General features: G+C 37.7%; 2 protein-coding genes across 2 annotated transcripts; one reads left to right on the top strand and one right to left on the bottom strand.

Moving 5' to 3' along the window:
- Nucleotides 1-3767: 3767 nt before the first annotated feature.
- Nucleotides 3768-10030, bottom strand: Stoml2 (stomatin like 2). The gene is made up of 8 exons (XM_022837055.2): nt 9508-10030; nt 8730-8890; nt 8066-8168; nt 5917-6134; nt 5467-5674; nt 5062-5215; nt 4767-4851; nt 3768-4458 (listed from the first exon to the last, which is right to left on the bottom strand). Exons 1-8 carry the CDS (start codon nt 9613-9615, stop codon nt 4290-4292), a joined length of 1206 nt encoding a protein of 401 aa, XP_022692790.1. The 5' UTR covers nt 9616-10030; the 3' UTR covers nt 3768-4289.
- A 128-nt stretch (nt 10031-10158) lies between these two features.
- On the top strand, nt 10159-17233 carry Ssl1 (general transcription factor IIH subunit 2 Ssl1). The gene is made up of 9 exons (XM_022837054.2): nt 10159-10299; nt 12757-12895; nt 13084-13195; nt 13637-13813; nt 13961-14082; nt 14341-14516; nt 15211-15373; nt 15707-15919; nt 16517-17233. The coding sequence occupies exons 2-9, from the start codon at nt 12837-12839 to the stop codon at nt 16731-16733; spliced, it is 1239 nt and encodes a 412-aa protein (XP_022692789.1). The 5' UTR covers nt 10159-10299; nt 12757-12836; the 3' UTR covers nt 16734-17233.
- The last annotated feature ends 9103 nt before the right edge of the window (nt 17234-26336 follow it).

Below are 26336 nucleotides of genomic sequence, written 5' to 3'. Positions count from 1 at the left end.
TTTTTTTTTTTTGTTATAGGTAAGATACGCACAGAATTCGCAAAAAGATATCTTGCCAAACAAAAACCAACATGTTATCCTCGGCTTTCCGAAATGCTGGCTCTGCTTCTGAGACGCTGTATAATTGGTCTTTTATTGGCCTATGCTTAGTAGAGGTATCCGGTTCAAGTCAGTTTTGGCCTAAGGCTGGGTCGCTCATAGCTCAGATGTGAATTCAATCCTTTGCGAAATTATAGTAATAATTAATTAAAATGGGAGTAAATCAAGAATAAAATAATATATCTGCGTTGGGCAAGAAACACCATTAGTGATGAAACATATGTAATAGGTTTCTCTCAGTAAAAATAAATCTTAGACAGCAAGAACGCGATGAAGAACAATGACGTCACGAAAATAATATATGTGGGCACGGATCTTCGTTGCTATTGTTTTTGCTAAATACCCCACGATCACAGACCTTTAAGAATGAACCATAACAGTACATTTTATTTGAAGTCTATGCTACAAGGTTACAAGAACACTTTCATGAAGACTTGAAGCTAATTTCCAGGGAAACAAGTTTTTGTAGATAATCGCTTCCCGTTTCGCTTTAGTGATAACCTCAAGAATATTAAACTTGTAATATAAACGATCATTATTCTTGAAAATCTTTATGAAAACATGACCACCAGATGGATTTCTCGGAATTTCTCGGATGGATCGAATGGCAGCTATATAAGGTGCAAAATGAATGATTTTAAATTTCCTGCTATGCAGCGCCGCAATTTGCCATTCTTTATCTTGTTTAAACCCAAACCGACGAAATAGGCGACCATAAATAATGAATATACAAAATTTATATACATTTCAAAAAGGCATTATATTACATATAGTGTCAGTTTTCTATATAGTTTAATCACGGCAATCGTATTCGATCAAGCCGCTTGATCACTGCTATGTCACCATCATTTTTCGCAACGTAATCCTTTAAGACTGCAGCTGCATTATCTGTCCCGAATGTAAAAACACCACAGACAGATTTTAGACAGATAGATTCAGGTACCAACTTTTGATTTGAGAAGCTACATGATGAGTGTATGGGTGGTCATTTAAAGCGTTACAAAAATCCTCATTTTCGTTAATTCGTACGCATAAATCTATGCCATTTGCATATATCTTAAATTATACAAGCGAGTTATTCATTTTAAACTTTGCATTAAAGGTTGGAGTTCTCCTTAATTACCTTGCAACTCAACAGCTTGCAAAGAAAAACATGACCATTTACAGCGGCCGTTTATTATTTGCTTTGACTGACACCACTGGCACACTTTGAGTTACTTTCAAAAGTCTCGGTAGAGCTCCTTTTTTTCCGATAGTCTTTTACTAGGCTCACTGTGAGCCAATTATTCACAGTCTTTCACAAGTCAGTTGACTATTCATTTCGACCACCATCACGTAACAGGCTTTTTTCTTCTTAGTTTGTGCGATTCCGTCTCTCAGGATAATTGATTTTGACAAGTGATTTAAAGATTGTAACAAGTTTACACAACATAAATATTTAGGAAGATTACTCAATAGCGCGTCTCATAATCGCCAAATGATGTACCACAATTCTAGATGAAGTGTATACATCATAATACATCTGCATCTACATACAGGGGAGTATATACATTATGATTTGAACAGCTTATGATACTCATGTGAAAACATAATTACCTATATTTACACACATAAGAAATTCGAAGACAAACCGTGCTCATGGATTACTTGTTTAGCATTTACACATAAATGCTGTTGATGAGTTTGGATCCTTTAATGGGTTTGAGATTAATGGCACATCTACTCCTTGATTAGTTCGTCGAAGCTTGGAAAAAGGTCGACTGTTTACGCGCATGTTCGAATCTCTGACGTTCCAAAAGTGGGGTAATAGGAGGCAAATATAAAATGTTGCACTATGCAACTAGCACCGCTGTAATATTTCTGCAGGAAGTTATTCTTTACACTCTCAGTCATTTTTTCTTCTACTTACGTAAGTGTGGCTTCTATCTAAAGGATCAGTGCGGATGTTTAAATAGAATAAGCGACGAGCTGCGTTAAAAAATATGAACGTATAATTAACTACAGAAGCATTATGATGGCTAGTTGAGCGATAAGCTGTAATGACTACGGTCAGTAAAATGATACCCCTAGTTTAGACTATTCTTATCCTATGAACGGCCAAACCCGTCGACTACTTGTTGGAAAGTTAATCAGTACAGCGTTAAATTGTAAAAATTGCATACGTTACAAAACAAAGAATGGAAAGGATGTAACTAAACGATCAGTTAAATATGCGTCAGGTCATTTCACTACACAATCATGGATGCATACATTTTGCATTTTTCTCTGCAGCAGATTGATTTTAATGAAAGCAGTCTTATGACTAAAGTAAGAATTTAACGAACATAGTCAAGTACAAAGAGCTTTGAGAATTTTTCTCAATCAAACTCAAGAGAACCTGAGAATTTTTTTAACTTCGGGGATTTCAGAACCTGCAGGTCTAATTATTCTAAGAACGCACAAGTTAGGATAGCATTGGGGTGTCGGGCAACGGTTTACGTAATTAGATCTATGGCACTTTTTGAAAAGATTTGTAAGAATGTTTTGACGCGAAGAACTTAGTTTGCCATTGTGGAGTTTCCTACAATTCAACTTGAAAGGTTCGACTAAAATGATGGCGAATGCCGTCTAGACAACAAAGGTAAAATTACACTAAGGTTTTAATTTGTTTGGAAAAAACGTCATAAATATATGACGCACAGCATAGGTACAAGTAATGCTGATCCCGCTGTTAAAAGTGAGCTTATGAAGTCGTCAGATCAGGAAAGACCTAGAAAAATGATCGGCTATACAGTAGCCAACTAAAGGTAAAGCATAGTTAACTATATACCTTGGCTGAAATATACGTTTTAATACCGACTCTGAGGGTTCACACAACAAAAATGGTAACAGCAAAATAGAAAGCCTCAGTAATTTTTTGAGAATGTTTAGCTTTGTTATATAAACACCACTAACAGCAAAATATCATATAAAATATAGTTTAACAACAATAACCTGCACAAAACGGACGGCCATTAATATCCAATCGTTGTACATGTATAAATATATCAATACAAGTTTGCTAGGGCTGCAAGTTCTCGGAAGCAGATGCTTCTTTGAAAAAAAAAGCCTTACTATAGCATAGGTCAGGCCTTTCGAAGCTTTCAGATAAAAATGTAATGTTAACTTATTTAAGCCTTAATCTACTTTGCTGCCAGTTGTCACGTGAGATTCAGCATAGCATTCAGTGTGACATACAGGGCTGACAAATGGCCTCATAACACTTAATAACCAACAGAAGCTAATTATATCTTCATTTTTCGGTTGTAGAAATTTGTTGTTAGGTTATTTATAATTAGGATTTCTGTTTTCGAAACAGATGTAATATTAACCTAATTACTAATTTTGCAGCTTCACGATTGCGTTGCATGTCGCGAAAGGTACATATTCGAGCCAGTGACCTAATACATCCAAATCATTAAAACACCCTGTTCCGCTATACGAAAGCGTAAGTTTGTTTATATTATCCTATATTCGTATTACTGTAGGGTAATACTGTGACCATCTCTCTGGTACACCAGACCGATAACCTGCACCATAAACGCAAGACCCGTTTTTTCTTAAAACGAGTAAATCATAAAGACTACTTTATGACAAGAGAAAAAGGATCGAAATATAAAAGTAAACTAGAAATAAAACAGACAGCATGATAAGTGTACAATTATAAGCAGTGCAGTATATTTCTGACTGATAAGTTCTTATATAAGCCATGCACTATATCAGACATTCAGCCCCCATGACTGAGCTAAGAAATTCGCACCGTCCTCTACTACCTACAAAAAATCTCGATATACATACGTTTCTTGCTTCCATTCAATTTTTACAGTCGTTTGCATACCGTCCACACTCCCTTTTTTCATATTAATTTTTAATTAAGGTTATTATTAATTAATTAAATTAGTTAATTAAAAGCATCATCTAAACATGTATTTTCGGACACCTTTTATCATTTGCGCAGTAATGTAAATATAACGCCGATTGCAAAACGATTACCTCTTAATAGCGATACCATGTTTATGTGATGCTCGAGCTTCATTGATTCGCCTTTTCAGCTTTTGTATTTTTTCGTGAGTATTTACTCAAGTTTTTTTTTTTCGTATTTACTGTCTAACTATATAACGAACCCCCATAATGCACCATAAAAAAGGAACAATAACTATTACATATGGACACTATTTTTTAGTCAATATTTCGTCGATCAGCTTGTCTTCCGACTGTTTAAGGTCGTTAGCTTCCGCTTTTTTTTCTCTAGTAGAATTCTGTCCTTCGTTACTGCTTAAAGGTTCAGCAGGATCGATTCCGGGGTCGTGCGCAGCGAAGTTACCCTCACGGTCAGGTGAGCTACGTGAATAATGAATAGGAGAAAACGATTTGAGTATACTATGTATATTTATAATGGCTTAAATAACTAAAAGAGTTTAAGAATTAAAGGAGCAAAATAGCAGTCTTCTTTTGGATCTAAACTGTTACTTTTTGTATCCCATTATGAAATGTCTGCAATGCGAGTCTTAAGTCTTACGAAACGCATCTAAATACTATTGGTTTAATTTAAACATAGTTAGGTTAAACCATTTATCTAATATAGTAGTAGTATTGAAATGTAGAAACCACTAAAGGAGAAGATAAATCATCTAATGAAAAATACTAACTCTTTGTTCTTTCCTGTGTAGAATGGAGTGGCCTGGAGCTTCTGATAAATTCCAAGCGCTTGTGCAACCATTGAAGACATGTCACCTACGAAAAAAAAATATAAAACAAAATCGTAATCTTCAGCTCGCAAAGCACTCGTTAGTCCCCATGCGCAGAACTCGTAGAGAAACGTCCAACCTAATTACACATAAGTACAAATAACCCCTAGTTGTTTCGGCCCTGCCCTGTGCCTAAGTTCCTAATGATTACGATAACGTTTCCAGCAGGGAACTCTTACTCAGGTCACTAACTTACCAGAGTTGGCTGGGAGTAAAATGGTATTTGTTTCCTTAGCGAGTTCACTGAAAGCGGCCACATACTGCTCTGCCACTGCGAGCGATGCTGCATCTTTTCCACAGCCCGCAAGGGAATTCGCCACAATTCGGAGTGCAGCCGCTTTTGCCTTTGCCTACCGTGTCGGCATTAAAACGTTCGTAAAAATAATCATACATGGATGACTATTTTTAATTACTCGATTTAGCATAGGAGAAATACCATTGTTACTGTTAATGCCGCAAAAAATTTTACCGACAGATTAACAAATAAAATAAATAGATTTTGTTAATTATTTAATTGAGTTGAAAAATAAGATCAGATTCAGTAATCAATGAAAAAGATTTAAGATTTAAACATTTAAAGAAACTTTTGCCAAAATCTTACCTTCCGCTCTAGTGCTTCGGCCTCTCCCTGAGCTCTGTTGACGAGTTCAACCTGTTGCGCCTCTGAGGCGAGAACGCGTGCCTTCTTCTGACCTTCGGCTACGTTAATATCAGCTTCACGCACCCCTTCAGATTCGAGAATAGCCGCGCGCTTTTTTCTTTCGGCTTCTACCTGCATTTGCATGGCCTCGGTCACCCGAGGTGGAAGCCTGCAGTTTAATTATGAACACGAAGCCAGGATTTTAAATCCGTTAATTTTTTCAACTTGTATTAGCAAGCAAAATTATTAGATAAATTTTTAGATTTTCATTGAAATATAGTGGTACTGTGCGAAGCAGTTGAATGCTGTTTTAAATTCACATAAAAGCGTAATCTCCCTAAATTTATCATTGATTATGAATAATATACTTTTTTCTCTCAAGTTTAGGCAATACGTTTTTAATCTACTAACTTTATGTCTCGGATTTCATATCGCAGACAATCGATTCCCCAGGAAGCGGATGCTTTGTTGATAGCTTCGACAATAGCAATATTAAGAGATTCTCGCTCTTTGAACACGCTATCCAAAGTGATCTTGCCTAACTCGGAACGCATCGTTGTTTGTGCTAATTGCGTGACTGCAAATTCGGGATCCTCAACTCCATAGCTAGCCAAGTACGGGTCTTGAACCTATAGAAGTGCACAGCAGTATCAATTATTACAGGATTAGTTTGCTTTTTCCCTCTAAAATCGAACCAACTATACGCCGGTATTCAATAAAAATATATGTTAACTTTGTTATTTGCCAATCGAGTAAAGCTTCGGCCGACGTTTAATAGACATTTGTTTTTTTCACTTATTTCATAGAATTATGCCACGAAATTAAACTGAGCCCGAATAATTTTTTGTGATTTTTTTATGTCTTCGTCTAATATTGTACGGTGTTCGTCTAGCAATTGCATGGTCCTCAAGCTGCGTATTAAATCCACTTTTACGGGGCGTTACGGATAAATTAGCACACATTTGGTTTGAGACAAGACGACTGGCTCATCTCTAGTCCACTTTCATAACTTCAAGATGTTGTCCATATTGGCTAAAATTTTTTATGTGTGACCATGCCTAAAGAGCATTATTTAGTAAGAAAGTCATGTTGCTGCACGTCCTTGGTAAAGGCAAAACTGTTGTAAAAAAAAAGTACACTGAAACATATACTAAAGCTAAGCTACGGGTGAATTTCGTTAAACAGAACACTATCTATCAACAAGATCGAAAAATGACATAAAACTGACGTTTTTCCGAAACCGAATTTCCGAGAACTTAAGCCTCTACAGTAGATATGGTTTTTGGCAGCTTTATATCCTAAAATATGTTGTGTCTGCCGTCGGACCGAAATTTCAAACCTACAAACTAGCATCATTCACGATTACTAATAAAAAGGTTTTGATAGTGTAGAGCATGGGTTTTCAAATACAGTTTTAGCAGTTTAGCCTCCCAATTATATTGACAGTCTTAAAGAAAATAACCGCAGTAAGTACTCCATAGGGATTTCTTCGTCAACACTTATTTTGTTTATAGAATATAGAGAACTTATAGATTCTATATATTCTATAAATAAAATAACCCGAACACCATGTTTATTCTATAAACATGGTGTTCGGGATTTGTCTTTATTAAAGACAAACACTTAGATAACATTTTTTGCAAGGGTCTACAGGAGCACTTGTAATAGACAATTGATCTTTAATCAGAACTTCAATTTAAAGTCCGAAATGTTCACAAGTTGTTTTTAAGAAATATCTTTATCTGAATCGGAAAATAATTGCTCAGTCATGATTAAAACTATGTTAGTGCATATATGTTCATCGAAATCTTACTCAAATACGCTAAACAAAAAAGTTCAGCTCGTTAAAATTTTCGTGTTATAGTTAACCGAGGATTTTACAAAACCATATAACCAAAAAGTCAAGCGGTATGAAAACGCAAAATGTCTAAAAAAATCTAACCGTTAACGTTTATTTGGAAGACCCAATTGATATTTCCCATAAAACCGTAACGTAAAAACAAAAAAAACCGTACGTTTTTACACCAAAATGTCGGAACCACCGGAGACGGCTTTTGTGGTGCCATTTTGATGAATTTCCGAGCTATCTCAAAGTTGACCATTGGCAACATCGTAAAGCTGTCGATTTTAGGCAGCAAACAAAGCACTAATTGTCGGTGGAGATTCGCCCAGCACGAAGACATCGCATAGTACCTACTTTCATTCATATTTGGAACACATAGCCTCCAGCTTCTGCTATTATGAATCTGAGATTTTGTTTTAAAAAGAAGTAGTTTTGCTCTAGTAAAATGACGTATATGATAACTCCGACAAACGGCCCGCCATGATTTGTCCCAGTTAATTTTATTCTAAGCGATAAAACAATGATGGCTGAGCGATGTAGTTGCTATACGGCTGACAGCGAATACTAGTCAGATAATGGGCTGCTTCTTTTCAGCCGGAAAAAGCGAATGGAAATATTCCAGCACCAATTTCACTCTGATAATTTTATACCATTGTACTCTCGCTGAACGGCCCACTTTGTTGGGTTTCTGTAAATAGAGAACTAAATGTTATCTACCTTGAGATAAAGAACACCGTCGATGCTCAGGCCTACGTTGTCGGCCGTAATTGCACTTTGTTGTGGAATGTCTATTGCAATTTCCTTTAGGCTCTGCACATACCTGTAAACCGAACAGCAAATTAATAGTCATTTCCAAATGAAGGTTCAATCTTTTGGAAAAAAAAAAAGCAAAAAGAACGTCAATTGGAATTCAGCGAAGCTAACGATGCGGGATACATTACAAGGCTTCATCGAAGCTGAATTGCGCCCTAGATATACACACATAACATATTTCTAAGCTAACAATATATATATTTGTCACATATTATTCTACCTGTTAGTTAAACCTATTTCGAAACATGTTTGCTTCGGCATTCAATATCAGATATTATAGATATTATATAGACACACTCTTACTGTGACTGTTATTATGTTCAATGACATTATTGTTATTACATTTAAGATGCCAGAATGTAATTTTTTTCGATTATAATAGATTTGAAGGACTGGGTCTGAGCTTGCCTCTTTAAGTGAGAATACTACGTTTGAAATGAATTTTTAACATGATTCACAACCAGTATCTACATAATCGTTATGTTGCACGGTATACACAAAATACTTTTTAGGAGTATAAATGGCAAAATAATGGATGGCTGCGCTAAAGTATAGAATGCTCGCTTACTTTACGCGGTCGATAACAGGAATGAGTAGGTTAAGTCCGGGCTCCAGAACTCGGTGGAAGGCGCCCATCCGCTCAACTAGCCATGCTTCCTGTTGTGGTACAAACATTAATCCAGTGTTTATCGGTAGTGATGAACGGTAGCGATTTTGAGAACTGAAGGCCTAGATGAGCCGGGATGTGCATAACACAAACAACAAAAATGAACCATTTAATATACGGATTCTTATTTTTATAAAATAATTGGGTTTCACAGTTTTGTATATAATTCGTTTCTAATGGGGTGATCAGCAAGCCCCGAAAATGTACCCGATACATCTATCTTCGAAATTGACTTGCATCAGTTATGTATTCACACGTAGCTAAATATATTTATTTAGCGTAATATTGACCGCTAATAGTGTTAATAGATAGCGCTGTCCAGAGCGAAACAGATTTCAATAGCCACATTTCGATTCGCGGCAATCGCCATGTGTATAGAGATAACAACACTAAAGCATTGCTCATACAAATTAGTTTCTTGACATAAAAAAACAAAGTCTCAGCTCGTTCAACCTGTCCACCATGTCGATAAACGCTATTTTCTCAGATTCTCAGACACTACTCTTTGAGACCGGAAGAACCATTAGCTGCCACCACCAGCCACTCCTTATGCTAGAATGTTCTATTTGTCCGAGCAATGATCGTGAACATCACTAAACAGCAAAATCGTATAACATTCTTCCCATCGCACACTGATTATAACTTCGCCAACATGTATAGTTGCAGTGTTTAAGCTTACCAGGGGTCCTGACGCTACGACGGGTGCGCGCAAATTCACAGCGCGAACTCCGCTATTAATTCCCCAGAGAACAGCGGCCTGACTGAATTTACCAGCGCGCCTTAGCATTATTGTTGGATTTTTCTTATGGGAAACTTAAGTATGAATGATTTGGCGATCACAGTGCAAATAAATTTTTGACGACCGGCGACGTCTACAAACACAGTCTTGAAAAATCCAATGTTGTATAGGGCACGATGGTTAAAATCGCACGTTCGTGCTTGAAAAGGTTCAGTTCGATTTATGTATAACAGGGTTAATCTGAAACGCACGATGCCGTGCACCCTACATAAGCCCGGCGGTGTTGTTTTTTTTTTTATTTACTAGAACAGTGGCTTCAGGATCGGAACACACTAATAATGGAGTAGCGCATGTCTGCTAAATGTCCTTGTTAACAAACGGATCGGAGAAATTCTGGGAGAAAAGCTTACGGTTCGATGCGTCAAAATAAGACAAACTTAGTGAATCATTTTGGATTTGCTACATGCCATGTAGCATTTGTGTAATGAACCGAACTGTCTTGCTAACATGCATACACTTGAACTTAGCTAGAATTGTCGATAGTAAAGCGGTTCTAGCAGACGAAAATTAAGCGATCATTACTATTCCGAGCTCAGACTGTCGTGTTTACAAATATGATCGCAATGCGAACGTTTCTGCCGGCCCTAGGTGGGATTAAAGAAATTCGAGCGTCTTATGCTCTAGAATACTAGGTAGTGTACATTGTGCTCTTCATTAATAAGCACAGAAAGGGTAAGTATAAAATGTTTGTTTTTTTGTACGCAGCTTGCTATAACAGTACATCATTAGGTTGAAGTTTATAATATAATGTTATATATGAACAGTATAATGAGTTAATATAGTTATTTTTGCAATTCACTATGGATATCAGGTATTTCAACGTACGCACAATTATTACTCCTTCCACTAAAGATTTTTCCTTCGTCTATGTCGAGTCTATCATCAAGTGTCAGAAGTACTGTTGTTTTATAGTAGTAAGACGTTCACAAGACGCAAAAACGCAATTATAAAACAAACAGTTGCTGTATGCAGTGCCTAAAACTGCAATAAGAGTTTGGCACCAATGACACGCGATATAGTTTCAACATAAATAAAGTAGACGGTTTGATTAGGTTATTTAATTGCAGGCTCAGTAGACTGGTCACTAGAAGCACCCATTTGTTGACACTGATAAATTTGAGGTCTTTTATTATAAACAATACTTGCTAGTCATTCGCTTGAAGATACTTTTATATTAACGTAAAATGATGAAATTTGGGCGGTGCATTATTTCTTCGTTTTAATTTTCTCATATTTAACTTCATTGTGAGCCGATTTTGGGCCAATGAAACATTAACCATTTTTCTTTTTAATGAGAAAGCAGCTATAAATTTTATATGCCGATATGCACAGACATCACATGCTGTTTAAATAAACATAATAATACGTACATAAACATACAGGTGGAAACAGATTCGTGAACACATATTGTGTGCTAGAAAAAAATATACAAACAAATATTGCGATAAACGCATTATTGAATAACTCCGTTCACAATGCAAAGTACACTACTTTATTTGTGACACGGTTTCGGCAACTGTCTATGTAAAGATTCGTGCCGCAAACATTAACCACATCATATTTTCTAGATATTTTCGCCAGTGTCTACACAAACGGCAGCTTAAGTTGAATGGATTGTAGTTTGCTAGTAGCAGCTTTGTTATTTGCAGCATTTTGATGGTAGCAACAGCGAATCGTGCTCTGGATAAACAAGGTAAAGCAAATGGACGACCGATATACCTTACCGACTACCGTACACTTTCAAAGCTTTAAATGTGCAATAGATACGTACTAAAATGTCATTTCCTCAATTACCTTACCGTGTGAGTGCCAGAGCTCAAGACATTACCCAGGAGCCGATTCAAGCCCGTGAGTGGTGGCGAGCGCGGAAAAAACCTTAATATTACAATGACGTTAACAACCCCGCAAAAGGTCAGGTTCTAAGCAAACCGTTTTGAGGAAGGGGTTTCAGTTTGTCACAATACCTGATAATTACCGTTATACGAACAACAGCAACTATGTGCGTAGCAGACAAAAGAGCACCCTAGCACTACCTTGCAGAGCACTCTCCTTCAACTGAACAGGGTCTTGAGCTATTTTTTGGGGAGTTCATGTGCGATCTGCCAGCTTAGTGGTTATGACAACGCGCCAATAGGGTCGGCCGAGGCTTTTACAGGCGTTAGAGGCTAAAGTTCAAACTGCTCTGTGCAACGGCATCATTGAACCCTCATCCAATTCGTGATTCTTCCCAGTAGTTTCGATTAACGATTTTTATGTACTTGCCATCCCTACCGATGCTTAGAACTTCAGCGATCTGGGCCTGATCACCGAATATGCACAGATTAACTTATTCCTAGACATTCTGCACGTCGAGAGGGTTCTACTAGTCTAAACGAGTGTGATTCGGCCTCGCCAACGTACCCGCAGTGTTCCACAGGCTGGTGGACAAGGTCGTTGGGTCTCTCAAAAAAATACCAAATTGCTCTGGTCCACCGTGAACCTGATCTTAATACTCACGTGACCCACCTGGAAAAAAATACTAGTTGTGATCTACTCCTCTAGCCTGCGGCTAAAAGCCAAGAAATGCGATCCAGAAGGTGATGTATTTAAGCTACGAAATCGCAGTCGCCAAAGTTTCACTGGATTCCGAAAAGGTTCAGACGGTGGCATTTTTGCCAATTCTTATGTCAACTAAAGGTTTGGAAGAATTTTTTTAACAGACGGTTCATACGAAATTTTGTGTGCATCTTAATTCCGCTATACACTGTAGCCAAGCCACAGGACTCTGTTCACGACGCCGACCACGGAGGAGCTTATAGAAATTTGTAGAGGCAAATGGTTGCCTACCCTAGCAGCTGTTTGACTGACGCAAACACCAGATGTCGCTCTTCTTAAACCGTGCTTGCTGTCAGTACGAGCCGTTGAGAGATTTCGACGGTACTTCTTTGGACGTTACCAGTCGTTTTGAACAAGGACCTGAAAGGGAAAGCGAGCCATTGCCTATAGTTACCACGCTGAAAAAAAAACAAAATACGCTGTTTATTTAAAAACATCAAAAATGCGTTAGTTACCTCATCAGTGTATATTTCTGTAAGTATTAGGTATTATGCAATGCAACACTAGTTTAAGCAGCAGTCTTATTTTGTATAGGCGAAAGGCGAGCTAACACGGGTGAAACGCACTTTCGACGCCTCATTCTGATTTGATCCTGGAACACAACACAGTTAATAATGGCCGAGGAGGAAGAACAGCAAGGCTACCGTTGGGAGTCCGAATATGAGAGGACTTGGTAAGAAGTTAGAGTCGGAACTGGAGAGGTTAGGGCCCACGGGTAAAAAATTTTCAGATAGTAGATTTGCTGCTCATCGTATGATAGCTTTTTTTAATCCGCAGTAGGTCTACAATGTATTTCTAGTCTTAAATACGCTACTTTAAATAAGCCAATTAAACTAATTTTATTGCGACTTCCTATTATAGGGAGGCTATCCAAGAAGATGAAAGTGGGAACCTACAAGCAAGTGTACAGGATATTGTCCATAAAACAAGGCGACACCATCTGCTTCTCCAGAAGAATGTCCGACTTGGAATGGTAAGCATTGCATTCGAATTAATTATTCACGTCATCGTTTAACGCTGTTTATTATTGTTTCAATATATTCAGCAATTGATCAATGAAGATCACTTGAACTACTGCAATACTCGGTTAGACTGGTGCTGTCGAGGGAAACTTTTCTCCAAAATGAATTTTCTGTGAAAATGCCATAAAAATTCATAAATATAAAATTGCGAATAAATTATTGATACTATCGATGATATATCGATTATTTATGTTGATGGCATATACGCCATTCCAAAATCATGAAAAAGTTACCGATAAAACGTTTTTGTTTCTCGCATTATAACCATCAAATTGTATCATCTAATATTTGCCTTTGTTTTCGAATTTTGACGCCTGCACTATCATAGCTCGTCTACGCTATACAGCTCGCACCCCATAGTTATCGCTTTTCATGGTTTTAATCCTTTGCAGATGCGCCATATTTACATCGTACTTGATCTCTCGTCATCAATGAACGATACAGATTTGAAACCGACTCGAATGCAGTGCGTTTTGCACCAAATGGAAAACTTTGTCGATCGTTTCTACGATGAGAATCCCATCTCGCAGATGGCCATTGTTGCCACTTCAAACAAGCGGGCTGAAAAAGTAATTAATTGGTAAAGGCCACACCGTACGATATATATACTTGAAGTCTTCGTGATTGAGCTGAACCAAGCGTGCGGCAGAAATCATCAAACGAATTGTTACAATTTGGCAGTAACGTGATACCTTTTATATGCTAACGAATCACAGATATCGGATTTGTCGGGAAATCCGCTAAAACACAAGGAAGGTCTAGCGAAACTTAAGGACCGCCTTCCAGTCGGGGAGCCCAGTCTACAAAACAGCATCAATATGGCTGCGAATGTCCTTCAGTAAGTATTTTGCTGTTTTTCTTCTATTGATGCATCAGGCACTGCTGCATACGGGTTGAAGCTTATTTATTGGAGTACTCATAGATCAATAAGGCAGCTTGACCGATTGAAGCCTTCCGAGGAGTACTATGTAAGAAAAATATTCACGCGAACCAAAAAGTAACGTGGGTACTGTACAGTATCAGGTGTTCTGTGTTTTCCATAAACAATTTGTTTTTTAATTTTGTGATTTCATCTGCTTAAACCAATCCTTACTAGACATATGCCGGCACACAGCAGTCGCGAACTAATTATCATTCTTGGAAGTTTGACAACGTGTGACCCTTCGGATATTGGGACCACAATTAGTGAAGCCAAACAGCTGGGTCTGCGTTGTTCCGTCATTGGGCTTGCCGCTGAAGTTCACGTGTGTAGACAACTTACCAAAACTACAGGTATTCATTTTTATATGCAGTCAATTAAATTTGGGAGCTGATTTTTACAGATTGGTACACCTATACTACAAGTAAAGCATTCATATGGCCAATGATATGAATGGAATTCCTATTCCTAATAGCGTTTTCTTTTAGTCCCTTTCTGTAAGTAAATAATAAAATTTGTAGTGAAGTCAACAGTAAAGTAACGTAAATAATTTAGTTATGGATAGAAGACAGGATGAAATGTAATTTTTACAAAATGTGCTTATTTTTTTTTGTTTTCTTTATTCCATTAAGTAAACGAAGTATTTTCTCGATAATTTTCAATACATAAAAGTAGACGTTTTTGAATGAATTTTACTTTTATTTAGAGAATTCACTTCCCAAATATACATAAGAGAAAACGCGTTAAAAACGCGTTCGAAAAGCTAATTTCATCAAAATAGTGCTTACTTATTATGAAGACAGATATGAAATTCTAATCTACTGGGTTTAGTGTCTTACCATCTTACGCATAAACCTTATGCTGCATTTGAAAAATAAAACAGAAGATCTAAGCCGCTATCTCGTTGTCTCTTTACCATCTTGATCCTAAATCTCTTCTAAAATGTGCTTCACCTATTTGACAAACTGCATAAGCCTCGTCCATATATCAGCTGTATTTTGTTGCTATACCTCAGTTACTTTTTAATTTATGTATTTACAATCATAGGCGGCTCGTATCAGGTCGTGATGGATGAGGAACATCTGGGGGAGCTCTTGAGTACGCATCTCCTACCTCCGCCGGCACTGAGTAATGTTGAATGCTCCCTTGTTCGTATGGGATTTCCCTATCACCGATCTGAACATGAAGATGCACCGTCACTATGTCACTGGTATATAGCACTCAGTCTTGGCAACATCTTCCTTACTTTCACGAGAGAGGACCGTTCCAACTCCCTTAAAAATATAAATCCTTTTTAGTATATACCTGTGAAGGGTTTTCGAAAAATATTAAATCGACTAAAAACAAGATATATAATACCATACGCGATCGCACCACAGACGTTAGCTGCAACGTGGATTACAGTTTGGTTAATTCGGATCGCATTTAGATTAGCATTCGGACTGTACATATAATTAGGTGATCGACAACTATATCGATCCATTTGTGATACGATAGTGAAGTCGTGTCTCTATTTTTTGTTTTCGTTGACGGAAAACTGCAGCCATTTAGAGAGCGCAAGTGGCGACAGCGGACACCACCTGTCCTCCGGGGGCTATTTTTGCCCCCAATGCAAATCGAAATATTGCGAGCTCCCAGTTGAATGCCGTTGTTGTGGACTCACTTTGGTATCGGCTCCGCATTTAGCACGGAGCTATCATCACCTGTTTCCTTTGGATAACTTTGAGGAGACACCCCTTCAGAAAGGTGAAGTAAGGTATGTAAGCTGCTGTAGCAGTTGTTTCAAATAAGGTAGTTCTCGTGACGAATAAGCCAAGCAGATCACATATTTGGACATGCACTATTATTTGTAAACTGAGTCATTCTAAAAAAATATCTAGAACCAACTAAAAAACGGGTTTAATTTTAGGTCGAGTATTAAAATATGTCCATGATTTATTCAATTGCAGTGCGTTGGCTCTGACAGTTCTTTAGAAGATACTATAGGGAATATCTATGATCAGGGGATAAAACCTAACAATGCAAACAGTAAATCTAGTTTGAAGGATAAACAAAAACTATGTTTACTTTATAGAAATATTTATTGGAATATATGTGAAATTCAAATTTGAAGAATGAAATTCAACTTCAAATTGAAATGCATAGCTTTCTTCAAGGTTACCTTCAGGGTTTAATTCATTTTTAATAAGCAGAGCCCCTTGAGAATCAGGACAAAGCTTTAAAATGAGAACTTTTCGTTGTTGCTTCAACTCAGTTGTTCAAAGGATGAAGCAGCATGGTTCCATTTTGTAAAACTTCTGCTTCCCACAGTCCAGCTAAATTTTTGTTTTTTCTTTACTATACTTTTATACAGGACTTGCTTCGCGTGTATGTGCTCCGTGGAAGGCCAAAGTATGTACAAATGTGGATCATGTCATGAATTCTTTTGTCTCGACTGTGACATATTTGTCCATTCGACCTTGCACGTCTGCCCAGGCTGCGCCTGCAAGCCGCTGGTAACAACAGGCGGTACAGCCTCGTCATCTTTGCCATTGAGTCACGAGGTCGCGTCATCACAACGGGAGCATTAGTGTAACATTGGCTTCTAACCGACCAGAATCGTTGCCAGAACAAAGCATAAAAGCGCATCGTTGTCGAGAATCATATATTTAGAACTGCGGTAGAATTTTACTGTATGTAAATATGGCAATGTATATAGGTAATCATTCTACATAAATGCCACATTGGTAGGACAATCTTTTTCTAAGGCAACCATAAACAGGGTACACTGAAAGGCCTTAGGTGTAGTACTTGGTGAATGGATCTGCAGTTGTTGCGTACATTTAGAAAGCAGTTTTGTTGATCGTGTTTATCATTACATGTGGTGGTCATAAGCATAAAATATTTGCATTTGAAGGGCAACTTGAAATGTATATTCTATGTATATCTACTATTCCTTATATCGGAGTAACTTTTCATTTTTTACTTAACATGCTTTTAGTTATTATATTATGCTAATTATTATATTAGTGAGATATATCTATGAAAGAGGACAAGCAGTAAAAATGCGTTGTCGTTAAATAATTTATAACTCATGTGTCTTTTTTTGTGAAGATAACAATAATTTTGTAATTGTGCATGTGGGTATGCATGCAAACGGGCAATATACACATTACATTTTCGGTGCACGCACCTATGAGCGCATATTCAGTGGTGGACGTTGTTGCCCGTTTTATCCGTAATTGATTACTAATTACTCCTAGCCTTAACCTCACCGCTGCGTAATGTGGCTTCAATGGCTATATCGGAACTGATTATGGTCCTTAAAACTTGACAAGCAATCGTTTGTACTAAAATAACTGCAATAGAAGTAGTTACACCATGAAGGAGACTGACTTGTTACTTCTTCGTACATACTACTACGCCTCTGTAATCATTAATAGGGTAGTTGAAACTCTATCCGGTGTACAAAGAAATAATTTGTTCTCTGTGGTTTTAACCACGTAGTTCTTTTTGCTAATGGAAGGTATCAATATCGGTAATTACAGTAAGATATTCCTATATTAAATAAAAACAACACTTCACACTTGTAGTTATTACTAGATTGTGTCATATATAACCGGCTTATTTAGTTCTAGGGAAAACCATTTCGCCCTATGTCCAATGGCAAGCACCATTTTGCTCCCCGACAAATATGCCATGTATGCTTTGTCTTGAATGAAGATTACAGTGAGTACGGTACTAATGATTTAAATGTGACAACGGGAATAAGTAGAACGTTGGCAGAATTTGATACCGAGTCCGAAAAATAGAGGTCATAGTAATTATTTTGCAGAATACTCCGTGTTCGCGTATTCTCTAAGCATCAGAAATCTGCAGAAATTACTATTTTGTAATTATTAGGGTCGGTCAGGAGAGATCGAGGCTTATGGGAATTCTTACTCTCCCATTAAAGCTCTAGATACAGTACTTGAATTGGCACTTCTGCCTGCAATCGTTTACTCATAGACGAGAAAGCATCCGTAACTTGTTTTTAATTTTTTATAGTAGTTGTACTCTATATAAAAAATCAAGAACACTGGCGAAGAACTTCACACTAGTTCATTGAAAAGTAAACTATGAAAATTAAGAAATATGTTATAAAAAGCTCTAAAATTTGCATCTTAAAAAAAGGTGAAATTTAACCTCTGTCTTTATAGGATAGACTTCAAAGGCGTTTTAGAACAATAGAAAAAAAAGCAGACGTTGGCATTGTGTTAACCTTCGTTCAGAGATATTGCCAAGTTCATATAGTACGAGTAAGCGGTGATAACCGGATTTAACGTGGTTACCGTAAAATGGCTAAACATACGAAAGCTGAGGAGTCGAAAACGTCAATAAGTGAAGCTCTCCGAACGATCAGTAGAAATAGATGTTGGATACAATATCGTTTTCCTATTTGAAAAATAAGGTTAATTAGCGGTGATTTGCTAAATTGTACCGCACATAAATTTCAGTTGAGACTCCTGTAGATTTCGGTCAGCGCATACAGGGAACGTACTGAAATGAGCGGGGTACAGTTGGCTATAATACCTATACTGAAAGCATACTGAGTAGCCAGCAAAGAGTGCAATAAAGAACTTGTGATAATATACTTATTTATTTTAATCGTCGCAATGACTATATGTTGTGGCATACGTACACATTGATTTTTTTCTATTGGGCCAACAAGTTCGCGCCAGCTTCTAGTTGTAGAGAGTTGAGCATCTTTGTAAATTGATACCTCATAATCACACGAAGACATTCTCGTTGTTTGCTTGGACTCATATTCATGTAATTCAATCTACGGGGATATAAACAGCCCACCGCCGAAAATTTCTTGGTTTTCGGCGGACTTGGCTTGCAGGAGACTTCAATATAGACGACTGAGTTTCTAACTACCTATGAGCTCTTCATATCGTAGCACAACATTCCAGGAATTTGCGATTTTCGCTCAAAGATGCCAGGACAATTACCTAGAAAAAAAAAAAATGCGCTCCTCTCGGAGCGCATTTTTTTTTAACTAGTTAGATTATTATCAGGCTTATTTTCGAAGCGCTTGCAACAATAAAAGTTTTCAAAGCTTCAGAACAAAGGGTTTCATGGACTCTTATATAAATCCACCGATTTAAATGGTTGAGCTGTTGCACTTCAGGTTGTTCATTTGAGGCTCTCTCAGCGATCGAGACAACGCAGGGTTTCGTAGTAAGGACTTGGACACAAAAATAATAATGCTCACATAATTTATTTGGGAAATCAAATAAATAATTCGGTGGTTTTGTTACCGGTGACATACGGGTGAGCACGGGACGATTAGAAAGCTATAGCTTTCTCTATGTAATACAGAGAGCGTAGTTAACAGGCTTGGTACTAGTCTATACGTATGGTTTACTCAACTTAAAAAAACAAAGAACAAGCACCCTTCAACTCAATATGTTGTTCAATGCGCAAAACTTACAAAAAAAAAAAACATCGCACCATTCATAGTTTTTTTTTTCTATTTCTGTTATAATTATTAGACAAGTTGGTTTCAGTTCAATCTTATTCAGGTCAATAAATTTTACCTTGGAATGGGTCGTGTTATGTAAACATTACCTAGGAAGGAAACACTATGTACAATAAAGAACAACAAAAGTACAAAGTACTTTTCAAACAGTTGTTTATTGTAATAACATATTATAGTTTGCGTCCTCGCACTATTTTCTCCTGTTGTTCATACAAGTGATTAATAAAAGCATTTACATGAAAAGCCTGAGGTGCACGAAGTTGGTGTTAAGCACTTTTTACACATAGTTTTAAATAGTAGCTTGGTTTAATTTCCAATATTTGCGAAATTTTATATAACCTGTTGAAATACCTGCAGGTGGCCTACAAGTGCTGCGTGATGAGTATTTCTTATGGATGGAGAGGAAGATCACACAATTTATCGTTGTCTTTGACAATTCATTGCGCGCCAAAGATCAATATACTGTAACTTGATCCAAATCCGAAAGACACCGACCACAGATGCAACAGATTATCGTATTTTCGTTAAAACAACGAAAATAACAGAAAAAGCAGAAAATATATGTGGGGATGTCGATTTATACCTGCAAGAATCACACGCTTATAGGAAGTGGGTTAACAAACATTGCTTACGATGATCAGTTGATATGGTTTATGTATATGAGAAGTGAACGTTTTTCAAGTGTCACAGATAGAGCCTAATAGAGCTTTATAGATGAACCGAACACCATAATTATATATCTATACAGTTTATTTACTTACAATTGAGTATTTGTAGGACAAACAAGGAGGCTGTCTACGTTTTTTTTTCTGTATTTTTGACGCTCTATTTAAACTTTTCGACTGAAAAATTTGTTTTCATAATCTAGCTCTTCGTTTGTGGTTCGTATCTTATGGTTGCACGTAAACGAGTATCGGTAATACAGGCAATGTCTAAAATATTGCACATCACACAAATTAACAGCAAAATAAGATCCCACTCATTGAGCACTAAATGAGTTCCCACGATTACTGGTACGTCAATTTATTCTGCACCTATCGGTCGGCTTCAGTCACGGAATCTAATGATATCACCAAATCTGATGATAACAATCGGTAACTATTCTGGCTTGTCCATTGTGAGCCCTTTACTAACACCATGGCATCGTAGTCTTTTAGCAAGGTCGAGCTGGCACATACGGGCTCTTATATAGTAGTGCAGTCACAATGAATTTGTACTTAATGCCTATTAAACCTCTTGTAGGCTCTCCCACGCAGACGGGCCAGAAGAGGGTAGCGACGGTATTTCAGCCACGACTAGCAGGTTATCCATAGTAGCATACGTGTAAAAACTCTCACCTTGGATTACTAAATACTTTCAAAGAAACATATCAAACTCAAAGAAAAAGCATAAACAACAACAAACTTTACCAGAGCGCTGTCCCGCGCTTTCTGGATACAGACTAAGTACGTACTAGCTACGATTGGAGTTTCGGGTACGGCTTCATTGTCTGTTTCTTGGTATGTCCTAAACTGCTTTCAGAAAAGGCCATTTGATTAGATTAGAGATGGACATAACATAGGCTTACGATGACAACGCAATAGTGTGCGTCGTCGTCTTTTTCTACGAAGTTTCTAGCACACAATTTGTGTGATCGAGATTTCACCGAAAAATCTCACCGGGTCGCGAAGCTTCTGTAAAAGAACTAACAATCGCTCAATTTGTAAAATTAAGTTACTGCTCAATTTCGAAAATATGATGCTCCTAGGGGATCGACCAGGTAACAATTTGAAACAGCTGGAGTACTTTTCAAGTTTCGGCGTTTACGGTATTCGTGCCGAATGTAGCGTTTGTGGGTAGTTGTGGGCACTGCAGAACGAGGACACGTTCACATTCTGATCTTTCGACGTTCTGACTAGAATTAAATATACACCCCAATAGCAATCTAAATAATGACTACGTTGTGTGTAATTCGGTAAAATCGCGTCCGCAAGCAATGTCGGTTTTAAAACTTTTGCCGTAACTGCAGCGCAATGTACAACTGGGTACTGGTAAACGTGAACATCATCATCCATACACAACAGTAGTACCACCGTAAAAACCTTCGTTATCTGGCTGAGACCACATCAAAAAAGGTCATTTCTGCAAACCATCATATTATATATAGCCTTTAGATGACCAGATATTTATAGTGATTTCCAAATGCAATTTCACGAGAATTGAAATTCTTTTCGTCTACTTAATAGAATTTTTCATGATAACTGGTCGAACTTTTCAAACAAAGCAAACTAAGATCATGGCTTGTATGCAGTGATATGCTCGAATGATTTTTTTAAATTTTTCTAATTGTTTTGAGTCTGTGCGAATCGATATACGTTCAAGGGAATAAGGACGTCAACGTCATTTCACATGAAGCCCAGCATTCTGAAGACTGAGATCAATCTTCTTGCCAATCGATTGATTGACACTAAATACAATAATAGAAAAACCTGCGACAAATGCACCGGTTTCTGGTCCATATGTTCAATGCTCAAAGTAACATAGGTCAGCTAGTTTATTGTATCAATCTTTACTCACTGCCTTATTTCTCCCTTGACAACAAGGCTTGCCGAACCCGATCTTGTTTTGTTGTAACAATCAACTAAAAGGTATATTTGGCCCAACAGTTAACTGGTTTAACTTAGATTCGCTAGAAAAAGGTATTCAGCCATTACGCAGTCTCCTTATTCTCACGCAACAGAAAGGTGTCTGCTACGAGTACTCTGGCAAGAATTTCCGCTAATATTATTCCATTAATTAAGATAGATAGCAAAGCAACTCTGTCACTTATTGAATATCACATTGATGTGTGCGAAAACACTAGACTACCATACCTGCTTACTGAGACTTAGTGTACCAATACTTGCTCTGAGGATATTTGCTATCTTTTGTCTATTGCAGATTTATGGGTTCCTTTTGGTGCCGTGACGTGGTAATCCCGGTACGCACATAGATGGCTATATCAAAGTCAGTCCTTACATTATTTTGAAGAATGTTCGAATTCTTAATCAGGCGATACGAAGATTTGAGTATCTAACTGTAAAAGGTAAATCGCGTGAAAGGCTTGTTTTGCGTCATAGTTGCTAGCAGGCGAATTTCGGGATAATAATTAATCGACTTTTAAATGCTTCAGAGTTGGGGGCATCGAAAGTATTAATTGCTAAGTGCTTCTTTTCTCGAAATAAGTTTAGGGACTATTGATATCTCCGTAACTTCTTCCTCCTCCCCCCCCCCAAAAAAAAAACAGTTAACAACATAACTTGGCTCGATTAAGCCATCAATGTAATAAATCAAGTATTTACAAATTGGATTTTGGCGCCTGTAAACGTGCTAAATATGAGCTACTCGACAAGTTGTTTCGTTGTGACGTGGGATTAGACTCCAGCTGAGTATTATCCATGCGAAAATAGATTACATTTCTTTTTTACTAAAATCGTGCATTCATCACGATACTAAAAGTGTCAACTGGCCCAATAGCATACTGTATAATATTGTTAATTAATATATTAAGTCTATAGACCCAGAAATTACACTGGTTTTCTTTACAAGCGAGCCAAGTTAAGGCACTCAACGTGGTCTGCCAATAAGTAAAATGTTGCTATTCTGGGGTAACTTATTACATTTAACAGAATGACTTTGAGTTTTTACAATTGCCATTTCGCAGCATCCTGTATGTATCATTTATTAGTCTTTCATTTGTGGCGTTATTGTTAAAATTTTCTGTGGCGATATCCATGCAACGCGATTCTAATTTTCTGTTTGAATCTCCTCGCATATACCTATATAGTTTTTCTACTTCCCTTTTATTTATCTCTGTACACGGGCGACAAGTTGAAGCTCTCATCGTTTTTCAATTTTGGCGCCTGAAAAAAGTTAACGCTGATTACGAATATGTCGAAATTGCTGTCACTTTTTGGTATATAGAAACCAATTTAGCTTCGGGACTAAGTGGCTATTGTCATGCAACCGATGAGATCCAGCAGTTTATGGATCAACCTTAATAACATGGGCAAGAAAATTAAATTTAATCCGTTTGAAGTTAGGCGTTCGCTGATATAGAGCGTATCCGCAGAATCATATCACCCGAACATTTTCTAGGAATAGTTTGTGTAATTTTCAAACATCGCCCCCATTAACGAAAACACCGATCTATTAATGTGGTTTTATATAACTTCTAAATATTTTAGTTACACGTTTAATGAAAAAAAATATCTTTGCCTTGCGGCGTATTGGGCGCAATGTTAATTCACAAAAGGGTTCTGTTAGGTTTTAGACACGGCAGTGGGTTTTTTCAAGCACGAGTTCGTTATCATTACATTTTTTTGTGGGGCCAAGCCGCAATTACGATCAAATTCGGTAGAAGCAATTTCGAAATGATCGTCCCCGTGACACTGCAGTGGTAGCGCGGTTGCTTGCTAAACTTAGGTTTACTTGAGGTGGTCTTGCTTTAAAACCAAGCGTAGACATACCTCGTTTTGAGCAAGAGGTTGGTCGTTTCTAGTCATGTTTAACGGCAATACCGGACTCGAAAACATTTATTTACTTTTAGATGATCCCCAGCAGACATATACAGAAATTTCGTCCGTTTTATAGTATAAGGTGTGTATCAGTGGCTGTTGTTGTTCAGTGATGTGAAAGAAGCCTGTTGGGACGTGAGAATATAAAATAAAAGGGTCCCCAAAGCAGTTTGCAGCTCATGTGGTCATCAGTAATTCATGTTTGTTGTTCGAGATAGATGATGTATATCTAGAAACTTTAATTAAAGCAGTTTAACTATGGACATGGCAGCGTGTGGAGGCAACAAATCACAAAGTTTCGCTTTCGATACAGATATTCTACTGAGCGCAGCTTTGCTGCGTGGATAATTGAAGGTCGCTTGTTCTTAAATCAGCTCTTTAGGGGGGAAATAGTGAAGCAACATTATTGTACGTATACGTCCTTCTGAATTCACGTAGATTTATTATGGTAGATTCGTGCGTAGCATCGCAATCAGCGGAACCAAAAAAAATAACCAATCTGAATGCATATCTGTCAAACTCTGAGTAGTTGTTTATATAGCTTAATAAATGACTTTTACTTTAGGTAAAATATGACAGCTCTAACTGTACAACAATATTCTACCTTTAAGGAAAAGTTGCCCTCGTGTGGTAGCTGAGTATTCTTTATGTTACCGCCTAATACAAAAGTCACTGGCTAAAATAATTTCGTATTATGGGTGCAACCTTGAGATAACAACCTTATTTGCCTTATTGCCACATTTTAAGCCTTTCGCATATATATAATGATTAAGCTAACTGGTGATAGGCTCATGCAGTAAAGTGTCATTTTGGAGGCTCGAGAATCGATGTTTAACTATTAGATTAAACATTATCTAACAATTGAAAATAACATATATATTTAGTATTACACATTTATTTAATTAACACCATAAATGCAAGCAATGAGCATTCAATCACGCTTAGGTGGTGAAGACTTTCCAATTGTGAAGGGGGCACAGTGTGGTAGTTGCGATTTAGCTCATATCTATATAATAATCGTTGTCCAATAGCAAGTAACATCCACGAGTACTATTGCACTTTTCGGCACAAACTTATTTCAATGACGCGCTTCATCTGTTTTCGAAGCTTGAAGGTGTATAAGTGTCTCCTGGATTTGGTCATAAAGTAGACGGGTCGCTGTTGGAGAAGTCGCCACTGATCTACTGTAGCTGAGATGCATCCCAACAGAAATTATCGTCTGTCGTTGACTTGAACACATATGCTTGTGATAAAAGGTAATTTGTAATAATTGCGATTTGTTGTTGTTTTGGTTTTTGTATAGAGCTTTGATGACCATGAAGACGATCATCATTGATTCGGTGATGGCTCATGTTCACTTATGAGCAGATCAAGCAGCGAGAAAACTGGATGAACTGTGAAAGGAGTAGTTAGTCGGTTTGGGTAAGCATAAGGAGTTATCGTGAACGCGGCTAGCATTAGGTGATGTTGATGCCGCCGCTGTCTGCATTGTACGGTGAATTTCAGATCCAATATAAGCGCTTTTGTAGTTTAGCTTACTCTTTCGGCAGCTATGTACGCGGTTAGCCAATGTGCTTTTAGCTGGCGGCATATCTGGGGGTGCACTACATTCCTATCGAGGAGATCTCTCGGGAGAAGAAAAGAACAGCAATCTTGGACCACATTAGGGCCGTTCTGTCCACAGAAGCTCATCGTTAATAAAGCTGTACCCTTATCGGTAGCAACAATGCTTTGAGGGGTACCGAAGTATTGAAGGTCTGGTAATCCCTTTTTTCCATGGTGGTAACCATCGCGATCGCGAGCGCCATGCTTCGGGCCACTAATACTTTAGAGATGATAGTAGAGGAAGATGGAGAAAACAATAATGTAGACAATGAGCAGGGTGATTAGCATGACAAGTTGTTTTCCCCGACTCATTTTGCCAGATCGACGTCCTGTGCTTCCTCCTTCGTCAGCTAACAATGGTTGCTCAATGCTGGCTAATGTAGGTCACTGCTGATGCGTTGCCTGAAAAGACAAAGTGCCAAAAAGCGAGCTTCGATTCTGTCCTGTCTGCAAAAAAAACGTTATTTTACGTTAGTCCTTTCTTTCCTCTTCGTTTAAGTTGTCTGTGTTCCTAGCCGTTTCCGTGGTCG

The sequence above is a fragment of the Varroa jacobsoni genome, unplaced genomic scaffold, assembly GCF_002532875.2.
Source record: "Varroa jacobsoni isolate VJ856 unplaced genomic scaffold, vjacob_1.0 scaffold_688, whole genome shotgun sequence".
NCBI lineage: Eukaryota > Metazoa > Arthropoda > Arachnida > Mesostigmata > Varroidae > Varroa > Varroa jacobsoni.
Note: the sequence above shows the minus strand (reverse complement) of the source record. Positions and strands in the feature narration are given on the sequence as shown.

Bases quoted from the DNA above. Each gene is read 5' to 3' on its own strand.
- Stoml2 (XM_022837055.2), bottom strand. From the start codon at position 9,615: ATGCTAAGGCGCGCTGGTAAATTCAGTCAGGCCGCTGTTCTCTGGGGA. The intron at 6,135-8,065 runs GTAGATAACATT...GCACTTCTATAG, and splicing joins ACGGTGTTCTTTATCTCAAG to GTTCAAGACCCGTACTTGGC. The intron at 4,852-5,061 runs GTAAGTTAGTGA...TTTTTTTCGTAG, and splicing joins TTTACTCCCAGCCAACTCTG to GTGACATGTCTTCAATGGTT.
- Ssl1 (XM_022837054.2), top strand. From the start codon at position 12,837: ATGGCCGAGGAGGAAGAACAGCAAGGCTACCGTTGGGAGTCCGAATAT. The intron at 14,083-14,340 runs GTAAGTATTTTG...AATCCTTACTAG, and splicing joins ATGGCTGCGAATGTCCTTCA to ACATATGCCGGCACACAGCA. The intron at 15,374-15,706 runs GTATATAGCACT...GGAAAACTGCAG, and splicing joins GCACCGTCACTATGTCACTG to CCATTTAGAGAGCGCAAGTG.